Source organism: Hyaena hyaena, unplaced genomic scaffold (genome assembly GCF_003009895.1).
Source record: "Hyaena hyaena isolate Hyena2069 unplaced genomic scaffold, ASM300989v1 scaffold_521, whole genome shotgun sequence".
Taxonomy (NCBI): domain Eukaryota; kingdom Metazoa; phylum Chordata; class Mammalia; order Carnivora; family Hyaenidae; genus Hyaena; species Hyaena hyaena.
In genome coordinates, this window is record NW_024081153.1 from 262,675 (window position 1) to 279,935 (window position 17,261).

Consider the following 17,261-nt stretch of genomic DNA (forward strand, 5'->3'; position numbering starts at 1 on the left):
ATGGAGGCCAGATTGTCTTTGTATACTTTAGTCAAGCAACATATGGCAACATATTGAATGCTAAAGCAGATGTGAAAATCCAGTTGTCTTCATTTAAGCCAGATATTCAAGAGATTTCCAAAAAGATTTGAAACTACCACTCTTCTCACCATTTTTTCTTAGAAAATATAGCTTTTACTTTCAAAATAAAAAGTGTATACATAAATAAAAATATATTACATGTATTAAATGTATTAAATTTTTTTTTAATGTTTATTTTTGAGAGAGAGAGATAGAACATGAGTGGGGGAGGAGCAGAGAGAGAGGGAGACACAGAATCTGAGGCAGGCTCCAGGCTCTAAGCTGTCAGCACAGAGCCTGACTTAGGACTCGAACTCACGAACAGCCAGATCATGACCTGAGCTGAAGTCAGACATTCAACTGACTGAGCCACCCAGGCGCCCCACATGTATTAAATATTTTAAGAATTTCTCTGCTATTTTTTTTTATTCTTTTTTTAAATATTCTTTTCAAGAGAGAGAAAGAGTGCAACAGGGGAGGGGCAGAGAAAGGGAGACAAAATTCAAAGCAGGCTCCAGGCTCCAAGCCGTCAGCACAAAGCCTGATGGTGGGGCTCGAACCGATGAACTGTGAGATCATGACCTGAACTGAAGTCAGATCCTTAACTGAGCCACCCAGGCGCCCCTTCTCTGCTATTTTATAATTCAGTAGATATCAATAGAAAGAACCACATAATAAAAGCCCTTTGAGATTCTCAGTAATTTTTGAGATATAATTAGCATACAATAAGCTACACATATGCAAAATATACAGTTCAATGAATTTGACGAGGTGCCTGGGTGGCTCAGACTCTTGATTTCGGCTCAGGTCATGATCCCAGGGTTATGGGATTGGGCCTCATGGCAGGCTCTACACTGAGTATGGAGCTTGCTTAAGATTCTCTCTCTTTCCCTCTGCCCTCTCCATTTGTGCTCTCTCTCTTCCCAAATAAAAAAAATAATTTTTGAAAGGGTTTTTTTTTTTTTGATGTTTATTTATTTAAAAAAATTTTATGTTTTATTTATTTCTGAGAGAGAGAGAGAGACAGCATGAACAGCGGAGGGTCAGAGAGAGAGGGAGACACAGAATCTGAAGCAGGCTCCAGCTCTGAGCTGGCTGTCAGCCTAGAGCCTGACACGGGGCTCAAACCCAAGAACCGTGAGATCATGACCTAAGCTGAAGTCAGACGCTTAACCAACTAAGCCACCCAGGTGCCAGGATGTTTGTTTATTTTTGAGAGTATGAGCAGGGGAGGGGAAAAAAAAGAGGGGGACAGATGATCTGAAGGAGGCTTTGTGCTGATAGGCAGACAGCCTGATGTGGGGCTCGAACTCACAGACTACCAAGATCATGCTGTGAGCTGAAGTCAGAAGCTTAACTGACTGAGCCACTCAGATGCTCCCCCCAGATCATAATAACAACACCAAAATAAATTTGACCTATGTTTTACTGGTCAGTCTGAAGTGTGTAGGGCAGTCCAGGATGCTGGAAACTCAGGCAGGATTTGGTGTCGTGGTCTGGACTTTGAAATTTGTAGGGTCAGTTGGCAAGATTTCTTAGGAAACTCAGGCAGGATTTCTGTTAGTGTCTTAAGGCAGAATTCCTTTTTCTCTAGGCAGTCTGTTTCTGCTCTTAAAGACTTCAACTGATTTGATGGAGCAACCCTCCCCCCATGTTATTAAGAGTAAAGTCAACCAATTATAGATATTAATCATATCTGCAAAATACTTTCATAGTATCATCTAGACTGGTGTTTCACCAAAGAAACTAGGTACCATAGCCTTGCCAAGATGATGCATAAAATTTAACCATTGTACAATCTGTCTCTTCAATCAGGAAAATGAGCATATCCATCACCCACAGAAGTTTCCTGTGCTTCTTTGTAATTCCCATTTCTCCATCTTCAGTAATTTTTAAGAGTGTGAAGCATTAATGAGATGAAAAAGGCTAAGAATGGCCATTTTATGGGCCTTCACAACACATTTGGGGGCAGAAAGCATACTCTTTAAGGGTTTTTGGAAATTTTTTTGTAACCTGAAAAAGGATGAGGTATTGTGGATTATTTTGATATCTTTTCCTACATTCTCTCCCCTTCCATTCCCTCTTAGCAATCTTCATAGGCTTGTTTGCTGGAGTAGCGTTTTTCAAGATGCAAAGTGGAGTCATTACCATGAAAAACAAAGGGTCAGATAAATTTAGAAAACACCAAGTTAAATGAAATCAAATGGACTTTTTTACTGTAAGAATTTTCTGAGCTTTTAATATCCTAATGCGCATTAAGAATTGTCACAAGGAGAATATGATGTGTAGTTTCCCAAATTAATCCCTTTGAGACACTGTTGGGAAAGGCCCAGGTCTGATATTTAGCCTTTACTGGAAGGGATTGTCACTATTTCAGGTCATTAGGGAGGGGGTTGTGGTATGCCCATCAGTCATGATGGAGAAGCAAGTGTTTATACCAGACATTGTTATCTACCTAACATGTATTATTCTCCTGTAATCCTTAAAACAGCCATAAATTTTATTTTCAAATTATGGATTTGAAAGCTGTTAAGAAAGTGCCCAAGGCTACTCAACTAGGAAATGACAAAGTTAGGATTGAACCCACATCTGTTTGACTCTGAAATCTATGTTTTACTGCTTAAATCTATTTGTCTAAGTTCATCCTAATGTTTTTTTCTGATATATACTTGTTCAGAGTTGGTCTAAGCAGAGGAAATAGCCAGCTCTAGAAGCAGCAGAATCATTGGATTTTTCCTGTACAGAATATGGTGAAGTCTAGTCATAGGGGACAAAGACATCCCCTCTCCTCATCTCAGTTAATGGCAGATAAAATCTCTTCAACAGATTCTTGTGTTGTTACTAAACCTTTACAAGTTGTTGATCATGTAGCCTAATCGTAGCTTTACATTTTTTGTTTGTTTCTTCTTACTAATTTTTTTTGGAGAGAGAGACAGACAGACAAGCACAAGTGGGGAGGGGCAGAGAGAGAGGGAGACACAGAATCTGAAGCAGGCTCCAGGCTCTGAGCTGTCAGCACAGAGCTTGACACAGGGCTTGAACCCACAAGCTGTGAGATCGTGACCTGAGCTGAAGTCGAATGCTTAAACTGACTGAGCCACCCAGGCGCTCCAGCCTGATCATAGCTTTGAAAGACTTAAAAGGAATTATTGCTCTTAATTAAAATATACTCCTGTTTTGGATACCAATGTTCACTATTCACTATGGCAATATTTATGGTAAGGGAATATAGATGTCTTAGGTCATTAGTTTAGATGTGATCAAGAGTGATCGTAAAGTGATCTCTACATTCAGCTAGTGGGGTTAATTAATACTACTTTGTTCAAAGAATGTAAGATGAGGTAGTAGAAAGTTAGAAGAAGAATGCCATATTTATTATTTTAAAAGAGTTTCATCAAGTAGCTCCCTGTTTCCTTTTGTGTTTACAGATAATATATAGTTAAAAGGTGGGTACAGTTGAGGGAGTGTGGCAAAGAACACCTAAGTGAGGCCACTCAGCCTCAAGGGGCAGAAACAGAAGCATTTGATGATTTGCTATAAGCAAGTCATTAAGCTAAAGACTTTACATACAGTATTGAGTATAATGCCCACAACTCAGTAGGAGAGGGATTTATTCTCATTTTGCTTAAGAAGGATCTGAGATTTAGGTAGAATTAATAACTGACACTTGGCTATACAGCTTGATCAAAGTAGAGCCAGGATTTGAACTTGGGTGTGTCTGACTCCACAGCCTGTCCTTGTCCTTCTGCTGTCTACTGTCTCTAATGTTATAAAGTAAATGAATAGAAAAATACTGATTTATATGAACTTTTTAGGAAACACTGAGATTTAGTTACAATGACCAATCAGTAATCAGGGCCAATTCCATGGATAGGAAAATTATATGGTATCATGTAAAGGGAGCTAAAAGACTTATAATCTATGTTATAAATCTATAACCTATAATATATAACTATATAATAACATATAAATCTCTAAACCTATATCTACCTATAATCCTCAGATAGTCTCCAAAATTCACAGTGCCTGAAACATACATCTTTTGAGAATTCCATTCATCTATGGCAAAATTTTCAAAAATATTCAGCACTTAGAAGTTCTGCTTTTATTTTTGTTTTGAATTAAAAATGGATAGAGTAAAACTTCATTTTACATAAGTATCTTTCTTGTGGTCTGGAGAAATTCTAGAGAAATCAGGTACACTGACTTAATCCTATTTTCTCTAGAAAGTATAACAAAGCAGCCTATTTAAAGTTGTCATGAATTATTGATGTTTTGGAGTTCGGAAATCATAAGTCACATTAACTAACCAGTAATGTTTCATACTAAGAAGGAATGTAACCAAGCAAGGATTGGAGGGTGGGTGTGTACAATAAGGAATTTTCAGCCTAGAATTAAGTGAGGCCCAGTTTGAGGCTAATGAATAGTCGGTTATTCCCAAGAAATTTTGCTTTGAGTCTATAAACGGATCTTTTCCTTATCCTTAAATATCATTTGATGAGGGCTCTGGGAATTTGAGTTGGATAGGATAGATAGATATACTTAGATGTATTATCTTCCTTTAATTCCTTTTTTTTTTTTTTTTTTTACAAATAGTTTATTGTCAAATTAGTTTCCACATAACACTCAGTGCTCATCCCCAAAGTGCCCTCCTCCATGCCCATCCCCCCCTTCCCCCCACTCTTCCTTTAATTCCTTAAGGAAAATAGTGTTTATTTTATAAAGTCACTGTTTTCTGCCAATGTTAGGTTGCCTTTTGATTAAACACCAATGATAGAATTGACCTGGAATCGAAACTAGTAATAATTTTATTTTCTGTTTTTAGTTTTCAAAGAAACAAATTATTTATTTTGTAGCTGAGGCTTGAATTTCTTTAGAGTTTCAAATATTTTTATTTTGTTTTATTTATAATACATTAAAAAGTTTTTATTTTTATTTTTTATTTTTAATGTTTTACTTATTTTTGAGAGAGAGAGCTAGAGACAGCACGAGCAGGGGTGGGTCAGAGAGAGAGGGAGACACAGAATCCGAAGCAGACTCCAGGCTCTGAGCTAGCTGTCAGCATAGACCCCGATGCTGGGCTCCAGCCCACGAACTGTGAGATCGTGACCTGAGCCGGAGTCAGATGCTTAACCAACTGAGCCACCCAGGAACTCCTATTTAAAAGTTTTAAAATTTATTATTATTATTTTAAGTAGGCTCCATGTCCAATGTGGTACTTGAACTCATGACCCTGAGATCAAGAGTCACATGCTCAGGATGCCTGGGTGGCTCACCAGGTTAAATGTCTGGTTCTTGATTTTGGCTCAGGTCATGATCTCACAGTTCATGAGTTCAAGCCCCACATAGGCTGTGCACTGAGAGAGTGGAGCCTGGTTGGGATTCTCTGTCTTCCTCTCTCTCTGCCTGGCTTGGGCACATGCTCTCTTTCCTTCCAAATACATACATACTTACATGCATACATACACATAAAAAAAGTCACATGCTTTACTACTGACTGAGCCAGCCAGATGCCCCTCATCCAGTCTGCCCATCAGAGAACTTAAGATACAAACTAATTATATTTTAGTCTATAATTGCTAACTTTGATTAAGGTACTTTTTAAAGTGAATACATGATACTTTTAATGCTTTCACAGTAATATGTAGTACCCTATTACATCAGCTGTTATCATTAATTTTTTAAATTTATTTTTGAGAGAGAGAATCCCAAGCAGGTTCCAGGCTCTGTGCTGAGCCTGATGTGGGGCTCCACCTTAGGATTATGAGATCATGACCCAAGCTGACATCAAGAGTTGGACACTTAACTGAGTGAGCCATCCGGGCACCACCCCCCCTTTTTAAGTTTATTTATTTTTGAGAAAGTGGAAGTAGATTAGCTGTTTTAATTTTTGTGTTTCATACTATCTTAGTCTATATGTATAATTATTTTTCTCTTGTCAAAGAATCCATGGATTAATACATTTTTATATTTGAATGTTTGATTAGCATGCTCTGTATTTTTATTTAAAATTTTTTTAAAGTTTTATTTATTTCTGAGCGAGAGAGAGAGAGAGAGACACACAGCGTGAGCACAGGAAGGTCAAAGAGAGAGGGAGATACAGAATCTTGAACAGGCTCCAGGCTCTGAGCTAGCTGTCAGCACACAGCCTGATACGGGGCTTGAACGCACAAACCGTGAGATCATGACCTGAACCAAAGTCGGACACTTAACTGACTGAGCCACCTAGGCACCCCAATTTATTTATTTTTAAAGTAATCTCTACACCAAATGTGGAGCTTGAACTCACAACCCCTAGATCAGGAGTCACATACTCCACTGACTGAACCAGCCAGGTGCCCCAACACCCTGTCTTTGAATGTTGGTATAACTACTTACTGGCTACCGTTGATTTATGATTTCTATTAAAGAACAGAAAGGACTCTATGCCTTTTATTTTCCTTGCACAGTAGTTATGGAAGTAGCTGTGGAAGGAGAATGTTGATCAGAAAATATCAGCAAAATGCAATGTTTAGAGCTGTAGGCCTTAACAAGGTTGCTGTCATTTTGGTGTCTTTCCTATCAATCTGACTGATGATTGTTTTTGCACTTAGGAATTTCTTAGAACACCTGTTTTTCTGGAAGAAGAAAGTGTTTGACTTTCAGTGACAGATGCAAATTATCTACATCATTTTAAATTGAATTGAGGTAAAATAGGAAAAAAAAATAGTGCCTAGGAAGTGACTAAATATATACTTACGGTGAGGTACCCTTCTTTGGCCAAGCTAAGTATGAAAACACTTACTTGACAAATTCTTTATTTTTTGGTCCAGCCATAATTTTGTTCAAGGATGGTTTGATTTACAGAGGCCACTTTACCCTTGTTTTTCATCATGACCACTGACTTTCTCTTGAGTAGTTGCTTTATCTTAAGTTGTTACATTGATAGAATATCAAATTATCAGTGCATAAAGTAGAAATCCACCAATTCCTTTAACATTTGTGGGGTGGTTTTTTGTTTTTGTTTTTTTTTTGAGAGCAAGATAGAGTGTGAGCTGGGGAAGGGCAGAGAGAGAGGGAGACACAGAAACTGAAGCAGGCTTCAGGCTCTGGGCTGTCAGCACAGAGCCCAACACAAGGCTCAGACCCACGATCTGTGAGATCATGACCTGAGCCAATGTTGGATGCCTAACCAACTGAGCCACCCAGGCACCCCAGAAATCCACCAATTCTAATTTCCTCTTTGCATTTGTCTTTTTCTGAGTTTCTGAATCAAATTGCATTTATTTTCCTCCTCTTCTCCTCTTCCATTTGCTTCTGGGACCTTCAGACTTAAAAACAAAGCCCATAGTTTTTTACTCAGTCTTTTGATCTAATACTTTCATTCAAGTTTCTGCAAAATTAGAGAAAAGGAAGGATGGGGAATAAACTTTTTAGTCTTACGGTTTTTTGTTTCATTTTGTTTTACTTTTTTCTTCTGAATTTCATCTGTACCTTACAGATGGTGCCGTCTGGAGCCAAGAATATGAAGCCTAGTACTGTACAAGCCTGATGCTCATTGCTCCATTCTCAGGCTGTCCTTCTCTCCCAGTTGCAAAATACCTACTTTTCATATTCATTTCATTTAAGCTGTTTGACAGTTATAGTTTCTTGGAGAATAGAAAAAGAGTGAATTTATTATCTACTAGTGTGACTCTGAAGGTGTCCAAGTGTAAGATAAAGCCTAATGAGAACTGGTCTTCAGTGGGACAGCTTGAGTTGAACTTATGTTCTCTTACTTATTAGTTTTATGACCTTAGTCAGGTCAGTCAACCTTTCTGAATCTCCATTTGTTCTTTTTTTTTTTTAATTTCTAGGAGAGAGAGAGAGAGACCGCGTGAGCAGGGGAGGGTCAGAGAGAGAGGGAGTCACAGACTGAAACAGGCTCCAGGCTCTGAGCTGGCAGTCAGCACAGAGCCCGACACGGGGCTCGAACCCACGAACCGCGAGATCATGACCTAAGTGAAAGTTGGACGCTTAACCGACTAAGCCACCCAGGCACCTCTTCATTTGTTCTTTTTTAAAGTTGTCCATCTCAGGGTCTCCTGCGTGGCTCAGTTGGTTAAGCATCTGTCTCTTGGTTTCAGCTCAACTCATGATCTCACGGTTCGTGGGTTCAAGCCCCATCAGTGCAGAGCCTACTTGAGATTCTCTCTCTCTCTGTTCCTCTCCCACTTGTACTGTGTCTATTTCTCTCAAAATAAAATAAGTAAACTTTAAAAATAAAATAAAGTCCCTCTCTGAATGAGGATATATGAAAGGTGATTTTTGACCTGTAAAGTGTTTTGCAGGTATAATTTTTTGAAACCAGCTAGTGTTAAAATTTGGTATCTCTAATATAGTAAAGAGAAGTAAAGAGAATTCAGAATTTCCAATGAAACAAAATGCAGATGGGTCCGCTGTTTCAAGAATTTCACAAATGGAGGTAGAATGAAATGTTAAACATTTTGAACTGATGTGCTTTTTTATTGTTTTAAAATTTTCTGTGTATGAGATACATATAAAATGTATATAAAGAAGTATGTATGATGGCTGTGCACATTTTAAGTAATGACAATAATCATGAATATACATATTACTTAGTCTAAGAAATAGAACATCACGGACACCTGGGTAGCTCAGCTGGTTAAGTGTCTGATTTTGGCTCAGGTCATGATCTTGAATGAGGTTCATGAGTTCAAGCCCCACATTGGGCTCTCTGCTGTCAGCACAGAGCCCACTTCGGATCCTCTGTCTCCCTCTCACTACCCCACCCCTGCTGGGATGTGTGCGCACACATTCTTTCTCAAAAATAAACATTAAGAGAAAGGTAATTGAATATCACATATCCTTGCTTTAAATTCATCCGGAATCCTGACTTTATGTATGCTAATGACTCCTAAATTTAACTCTGTGGTCTGGACTTTTCTCCTGAATTCCAAATTTGTATATCCAGCTGCATATTTGACATTTCGCTTGCATGTCTAATAGCATTTCAGATTGGCTATCTCTAAAACCGAACTCCTGATTTCTACTCCCATCCATTCATTGCTATGTAGTCCTCCTTATCTCCATCAATAGGAGGGCTGTCTTTTCAGTTGCTTAGGCTAAAACCTTGGAGGTTTAAGTTCTTTTGTCCCCTCACACCTCCTGTAGAAAGTATCAGTAGTGCCTGGTAAAAGTTCATTAAGAATAGATCTAGGATCTCACTTCTCAACTCTCCAACTGCTAACCCAGTCTGCAGGCTACTGCTGTCTCATTCTAGATTACTGCTTTAGTCTACTAACTGGTATCTGCTTCTGTGGCTTCCTCTCCTGTAGTCTATTTTCAGCACAGAAGCTTGAGGATCTTGTTAAAAGTAAGTCAGATAATGTCACTTCTCTTTCAGAATGCTTCAGTGACTTCCTTTCCCACTGGCTCAGAGTAAATGCTCTGCACTGCTGACCTTCAGTTAATGCTCCCTTCTCCTCCTGACTACTCTCCTCTTTGCTCGTTCTCTTCCAGCTACACTGACATCTTGCTGATCCTCACACATGCCACTGAGTTTGCTGGCCTTGAGAGTTTCTAGCTTTATGCTGGAGACTTCTGATCCAAACTCCTTCCCTTCTTGAGGCCCAGGGCTTTCTGATCTCTTCCTTTTGTGGCCATAAATATCCTGGCTCTAAGCCATCAGGCATGAAGTGATCCCCTTGAGCAAATGTCCACTTTAGAATTCTGGTTACTCTTCTCCTTTTGAACACATTCTCTACCCCATCTTTTTTAATTTTTTTTGTTGCCAGTTTAGCATTCATTAAGACTGTTATGTTTTATTTAGCGTTCTATAGATGGTTTCTTTGTCAGCCATTTTGCCAGAATTGAAAGTCTGATGAATTATTATTAGCTAGTGAAATTAAATCACTGATTTCTTAGAATAAATTATTTTTTTTTCTTTAATTTAAACCCAAGTTGACATAGAGTATAATAATGATTTCAGATATAGGATTTAGTGATTTATCATGTACATGTAACACCCAGTGCTCATCCCAACCAGTGCCCTCCTTCATGCCTCTTGCCCATTTAGCCCCCTCCCCCCTCCTCTCCAGAAACTCTGTTTGTTCTCTGTGTTTAAGGGTCTCTTATGGTTTGTCTCCCTCCCTGTTTTTATATTATTTTTGCTTCCCATCCCTTTTATTCATCTGTTTTATACTGTAAATTCCACATATGAGTGAAATCATATATTTGTCTTTCTCTGCCTGACTTATTTTACTTAGCAGAATACTCTCCAGTTCCATCCATGTTGTTGCAAATGGTAAGATTTCATTATTTTCGGTTGCCAACTAGTATTGCATTGTATATGTACACCACATCTTCTTTATACATTCTTCAGTGGACATTTGGGCTCTTTGTATTCTTTGGCTGTTGTCGACAGTACTTTGTAAACATTGGGGTGCATGAGCCGCTTCGAAACAGCACTGTATCCTTTGACAAATACCTAGTAGTGCAATTGCTGGGTTGCAGGGTAGTTCTATTTTTAATTTTTTGAGGAACTTCCATACTGTTTTCCAGAGTGGCTTAATTTTGTTTTGTTCTTGAATTAAAGGATGGAAGACTCCAGACGGGGGACCACATCTTGAAGATTGGTGGCATAGATGTGCAGGGAATGACCAGCGAGCAAGTTGCCCAAGTGCTAAGGAACTGTGGGAATTCAGTCAGGATGCTTGTTGCAAGAGACCCAGTTGGTGAAGTTTCTGAAACCCCTCCTCCCCCTGCAGCCTTACCTGTAGCCCTGCCTGCTGTAGCCAACAGGAGCCCTGGTGTTGTGAGTATACAGACCATTCTTTCACCTTAAATACTGGGTATGAGGTCCTGCAAGATCAGAAATGCCTTCAACTCAGAGTGCCAGTGGGTGTGAGTAGTGTCCCCAAAGAAGCAAAGAAGAACCCAGTTTAGAGACCTTAGACAAGTTTGAAGTGATTTTGGTGGGAAGAGGTGGAAGGCCGTCACTCATCTGCATTCTACATCTACGTCATTCTACATCGTTCATGCGGTTCTACAGAGTTGTTGTCCTCTCCCTGCTTGGAACCTTGTGACTGGAAGTTTGCTGTCTGAGCTGTTAACATCATTTTTGTTTTCCTCTCCAAACTGGGTACAGCCACTTTCTGCCCTTCCATCACTCTAGTTCTCTTGAGCCTCCCTCAGTAGTGGGGACCAGTGTAGCTGTGTGATAAGTGAGAATTTGATGCAATCAGCAGTTTTCTTTCTCAAGTTAGTTTTTTTTTTTTTTTAATGTTTTATTTATTTCTGAGAGAGAGAGAGAGTGAGCAGGGGAGGGTCAGAGAGAGAGGGAGACACAGAATCTGAAACAGGCTCCAGGCTCTGTCAGCACAAAGCCTGACGTGGGGCTCGAACTCATGAACTGTGAGATCAGGACCTGAGCCAAAGTTGGACGCTCAACCGACCGAGCCACTCAAATTAGTGTTTTGAATTGAATCACATTTTTATACACTTTATTCTTTTAAAGAACTATTTTAAATTAGAAGATAAGTAATGAAAAAAGTTGTAGGTCAACAGTTTTTGTTCACAATAATTATTATTCACAATAATTCTTACCATTTGCCTCTAAATTTTTCTTTACATTTGGTTCTTTTGTTTTATTTTATTATTTTATTTTATTTTATTTTATTTTTTTGAGAGAAGGTGCTAGTGAGCAAGGGGCGGAGAGAGACGGGGAAAGAGAGAGAAGCAGGGCTCACCCAAGGTGGGGCTCGAACTCACCTGATGCAAGGCTCAAACTTATGAAAAAGTTTTTTTCCTTTCTCTCTCTCTCTCTTTTTAGGACAGTTCTCTTTTTGAAACTTATGATGTTGAACTCACTAAAAAAGATGGACAAAGTCTTGGAATTAGAATTGTTGGCTATACTGGAACTGCTCATACAGGTAAATGAATCATTTCCATTTAAAATTTTTTTAATGTTTTATTTCTTTTAGAGAGAGAGATAGAGACAGTGTGAGCAGGGGAGGGTCAGAGAGAGAGGGAGACACAGAATCGGAAGCAGGCTCCAGGCTCTGAGCTAGCTGTCAGCACAGACTCCGATGCTGGACTCAAACCCATGAACTGTGAGATCATGACCTGAGCCGAAATCAGATGCTTAACTGACTGAGCTACCCAGGTGCCCCAAATCATTTCTATTTTATATTTGGAAATAATTGTAAGGATGTTAAGGTTTTTAGGTAGTAAAATTAACTATCTGTAGATTTTAAACACTGAACAATAAACCATGTATTTTTAGTGGCAACCGGTTACTTTTCAGTAATTAGAGAATTACAGTTTTATCTCAGTAGTTTTATAGTTGACTTGATTTTCACTATTAAGGATTTAATATCCAACTTGTCATATAGTATTTGAATTGTACCTTCTTTTATTTCTTAGATATATTTTAAATATTGTGACTATTACATATTAAGACACTTTAGGTGTGATAAAAATAAAAGAATTACTGTATTTCATATGATAAATGTCAAAGTATTAGTATAACCACTAAAAATATATATAAAACAAATTCTTTAATTAAAATTATTTTCCTGTCATATAAAGGGGTTCTATTGTAATAATAAATACATGGCCCAAGAATCTCTGAATAATATCCCCTCAACTCTTACATGTAAAGATTTGGTAACTTTCACTGTACGAGTTACTCTGTTATTCTAAGACAGTCATTAGAATAAGGTAAAATAAATCTTTTGCCCAAATATTTGCTAGCAACATGAGTTCAGAGTTAAGAAATGTTCTAGTTTTTTAAAAATAGCAAGATTAGAAAGTTAATTTTTTAAAAAAATTATTATTTTGCATACTTACAGCAGGTGGAAAGATTAAGAGTGCTAATGTATTCAGAGTCCTGAATGAAATTCATGTCAGACCACCTTGTGCTATTTTAGCCTAATGAAATAACTGTTTTCAAACCTTTAGATTTTTCTAAGTGTCACCTTTATTAGGTTCAGAATTTAAATGAGTTCCAAAAGAGCTAAGTATGGATTGTATAATAATGTTGGGGGAGGGAATTATATCAAATAGCTCTTAATATGCTTTCTGGTTAGAGAATTCATGACTTAGTTCCTAAACTTATGGCTTATGACCCAAATATTATACTAAGTTTTTGGAGTGTTCTTATAAAGCTAACAGTATACACACAGAGTAAAATGAAAGTGAGTAATTGATAGAAGACTGAGAAAATTTGATGTTTATGTTACTGAATAAAGAAAAGAATCATTTACCTTCTTTACCCTCACAAGACATTTTGGAGACTGGGTGGTGGGCAGTGATGAACTTTTAACAACTCAGCATGCTATTTAACAGGTAGTCTTGCAAAATAATTTTCGTTTTTTTCTATTCATTGGACTTTTGAGGGGGTTACTTCATTCTGAAAGGGATAGAAAAATGAATATAAGAGAGATCAAGTGAGAGAAAGAAATACGTAAATAACTTTTAATTATTTAAGGATAAATGGAATATGTATTTTAACAGAGATCTAAGCAAACTGTCATCATATGGCAGTTGAAAGATTAAGTTTGGTGAAATGAATTCACAAGGAAAGGTATTTGTGCTAGGCACAAAAAAGGATTTTAGTAGAAGGGGTGAGGTTTATAGGAAGAAAAAAAAAGAAAAGGGATAACATTATTGTTGAGGACGAAATGACACAAAGACAAGACACACAAAAGACAGACACAGACACAACTCCGGCCGGAGGAAAAATTCTATGCAAGCCTCCTTGCGGTTTATTTTATACCCTGGTAGCTGGATACATACTGAAATCTACAAGATGCATTCCTTTACCAAATAAGGGCAAGAAGCCAAACACATTCCAAGCACAGGGGGAAGCAAAGGGAGGAAGTGACCACAACATGTTTACTAGGAGGCCTGCCCACAATTGCAGCCTCCTCCTTATTTCTAAGGAGGGCATGTTCCCTCGTGTGCAAGCAGATCATCAACCTTGGACATTGTGTGCAGGCCTCTTGGCAGAACATCCTGTTTGCAGGCATGATTTGCCTAAGCAGAGAGTCCCGTGTGCAGGCACATCCCCACGTCCCTAACCATGCTTTCTCGTGGTCACTGTCGGGCTCCCACACATCATGACAATACTTAGTGTTTTGGTGAAATATCAAGTCTTGTGTGTGTGGACTTTTGTCTTATTGGAGGGATGGTAGTTGGATGTAAGGAAAAAAAGATATTTGGGTCAGATTATGGAGGTTCTTGAGTATGATTCTATGAAATTTACAATTATTTAGGCAATAGGAATCCATTGGTGTTTATTTTTCATCCAGAGACAGTATTTAAGTTCATTTGAAATGAAAGAATAAAAATATAAAATCATCCAGAGTTACAGTTTTCAATTTCCAGTTTCTCCTCTAGTCTCTGCCCTAGGAGTGCATACTTTTTATATAGTTGTAATTTTTACATAGCCCTTTGTTTCTATTTGAATATTTTATAAAGATTATTTAATGTTGTGAAGATTCTACTTTTTTTTTTTTTTTTTAAACACCGTGTGTACTTTATCTGGGAAGCTAACAGTGAACTAAATGTAGGCAGGAAGACCAGGAAGGAGACCCTTGTCTGAGTGCTGGTGAAAAGTGATGAGGGCTCTGAGGCAGCGGGGGAGAAGGGAGGCAGCCCAACAGAAGGGGCCGTACTGCCTGGGCTCTCCTGAATTCCAGTTTATCGGAGAGTGCATTTCATCAGGGTTCCATGACTGATTAATTTTCCAGAAATAGTCATCAGTCACATCATTTCAAATTCAGGTCACTTGTGGTGGTGACAGTTTGAAATAATCCATCAATTTCTCTGCTTGTGTTCAAAATAGTATTTATCAAGCCTAGAGTCAGCCCGACTGAGGTAGCTAATTAACCTCTTGATAGGAATTTTGCAATCAAGGTCTAATTAGAGCTTTCCTCCTTTTTCCATATGTTTTCTTGCACCTCAGGGGAGGCTTCAGGGATTTATGTGAAAAGTATAATACCTGGCAGCGCTGCGTACCACAATGGCCAAATTCAAGTGAATGACAAAATAATTGCCGTAAGTACCTGCCCTCTGTTTTAGAATGGAATTAGGCAGGGGGGAAAGTTATCTTTATTGTAATCTGTGTGAGAGGAGAATGGCTTCATATAGTCTCATAATGTTTTAAAAAATTAAATTGAGTGACCTCTCATTGATTTGGACTCTTGGGGTCCTAGCTTTGTTTTTCGTTGTTTTTGTTTTTGTTGTCTGTGAAGAAAGGAATCATTAACTATATTGGTGGGAAGAAAAATATATATGCACACATATATCTGAAAGATGTTCTGCCATTCTTCTAGAAAAGACTTTTTAAAATTTTTTTAAAAAATGTTTTTATTATTTATTTTTGAGAGAAAGCAAGAGAGAGTGTGAGTGAGTTGGGGAGGGGCAGAGAGAGAGGGAGACACAGAATCTGAAGCAGGCTCCAGGCTCTGAGCTGTCAGCATGGAGCCTGACATGGGCTTGAACTCATGAACCATGATATCATGACCTGAGCCAAAGTCAGATGCTTAAATGACTGAACTACCCAGGTGCCCCTACAAGAGATTTTTCAAGCATGTTTGTATTTTTTAAACTCGCTCATTTTACATACAAAGTAGGCTATTAGCCAGCTCTTTTTATCTCTTCATAAAAGTAAATTTTCTACTAACTAATTAATTTGAATATATACAAAATAGAACTATTTTATATATTGGAGAATATAAAAATTACCTTTTGTCAATTCAGACTGGTCTTTCTCCATTTAGTAGAAATTGGTTAAATTTTTACAAATTTGAATGATATTTTTGAAGTATATACACATATGCCCCCCTCACTCACACATTTAATTTAGTGATTTATGTAGAAACAAATGTTCGTTGGTGCCATTGGAGTCTTCATCCTTCAAGCCATCTAGGGAAGAAGCCCCTTTCATGACTCTTGGCTTATTTGGAAGTGTCTTGTGATTGTCAGGGTATGGAGACAAGAGGAGCAGTGGATGCTTTGGAGAAAGTACTTCTAGGGAAAACTAAATGGTTTGGCCAGCTTGGGAAATGAGGCCTGTGTGTTATGATGGACTTCAGAAATGAGGAATTGGGCTTGACTTAGATCAGTAAATTCATTTCTTGCATATACTTCTTCACAGCACTAGAAAACCCAATGAGGGGAGATGTGTGTATCTCTTCTGGAAAATACCGTATAATGATATGATAGAGGGATGAAGTATTGAATGGCCTCTTTAAGTTTGATAATACTGGCTCCTATTTAGTACATCTTGAGAACTGTATTTAACAGTTGACCATTTTTGATGGCACTTTCAACTCTGAATAGCATAAGAGGCTAAGACCTTTTACCTCTCGGGCTGTCAGTTAAAATGTGTGTCTCTGGAGTAGAAGTTTGAATCTGCTCTCTAGGTTTTCAGGAAGTTTGTTAGCGTGTTTTACTACTAATTTTGCCTCCTATTCAAAAATAATTCCTTAGGTTTAATACAAATTCATTGTGGCATAAAATGAATTGCCTGATTTTATTCTGCCTTGTCAGAGTTGAAAATAGTAGCTAACTTGAAGCCTCTGTTTAATATGTCTCTTCATATTTTAGGTCGATGGTGTGAATATTCAGGGTTTTGCCAACCATGATGTTGTTGAAGTATTACGAAACGCAGGGCAAGTGGTACACCTGACTCTGGTTCGAAGGAAGACATCGCCATCTGCTTCTCCACACGAATGGCCTTCAGACAGAGGTATTCATTCCACTCTCCCTCTCCCCACCACGTAGTCTGGGTTTAGAAGAAGAGCTTATCTACAGAAGTTGTGCTCTGAGCCTGGAAAGGAATAATTGCCCACCTTGTGTGAGGTAGTGTTGGAGAAGTGAATCAGCTAGTCCATTTGTGCATTGAAGATGAACTTCCTTTGCCTATTATAATGTGCCATTCCAAATGTTAGAACGTGAACCCTGACATGCATTAAGCTCTGAGAGCTCTTTGACATGGAGATGGAAATCATTTTTCCAAAAAGCTTCTAAATTTCATTTATTACTTATATTTGAATAATAAATCTTTGACACCTTTTGTTCTAGGGACTCTCATTTGTCTAAGGCTTTGACGTTTTGCACACTTCAGATTTCATACTACTTCTAACAAAATAATTGATTCTAATGTCTCCTGATTTACCCTATGAAATACAGAGGGGAGAAAATAAGGATTT

General features: G+C 38.2%; 1 protein-coding gene across 1 annotated transcript in view; it reads left to right on the forward strand.

Moving 5' to 3' along the window:
* The window catches only part of PATJ (PATJ crumbs cell polarity complex component), a 358,255-nt gene that overhangs the window by 29,933 nt on the left and 311,061 nt on the right, over positions 1-17,261 (forward strand). Inside the window, exons 8-11 of the mRNA XM_039255282.1 lie at positions 10,637-10,855; positions 11,873-11,972; positions 15,011-15,102; positions 16,657-16,798. Coding sequence (XP_039111213.1) covers positions 10,637-10,855; positions 11,873-11,972; positions 15,011-15,102; positions 16,657-16,798 — 553 coding nt within the window. The remainder of the gene's footprint in view (positions 1-10,636; positions 10,856-11,872; positions 11,973-15,010; positions 15,103-16,656; positions 16,799-17,261) is intronic.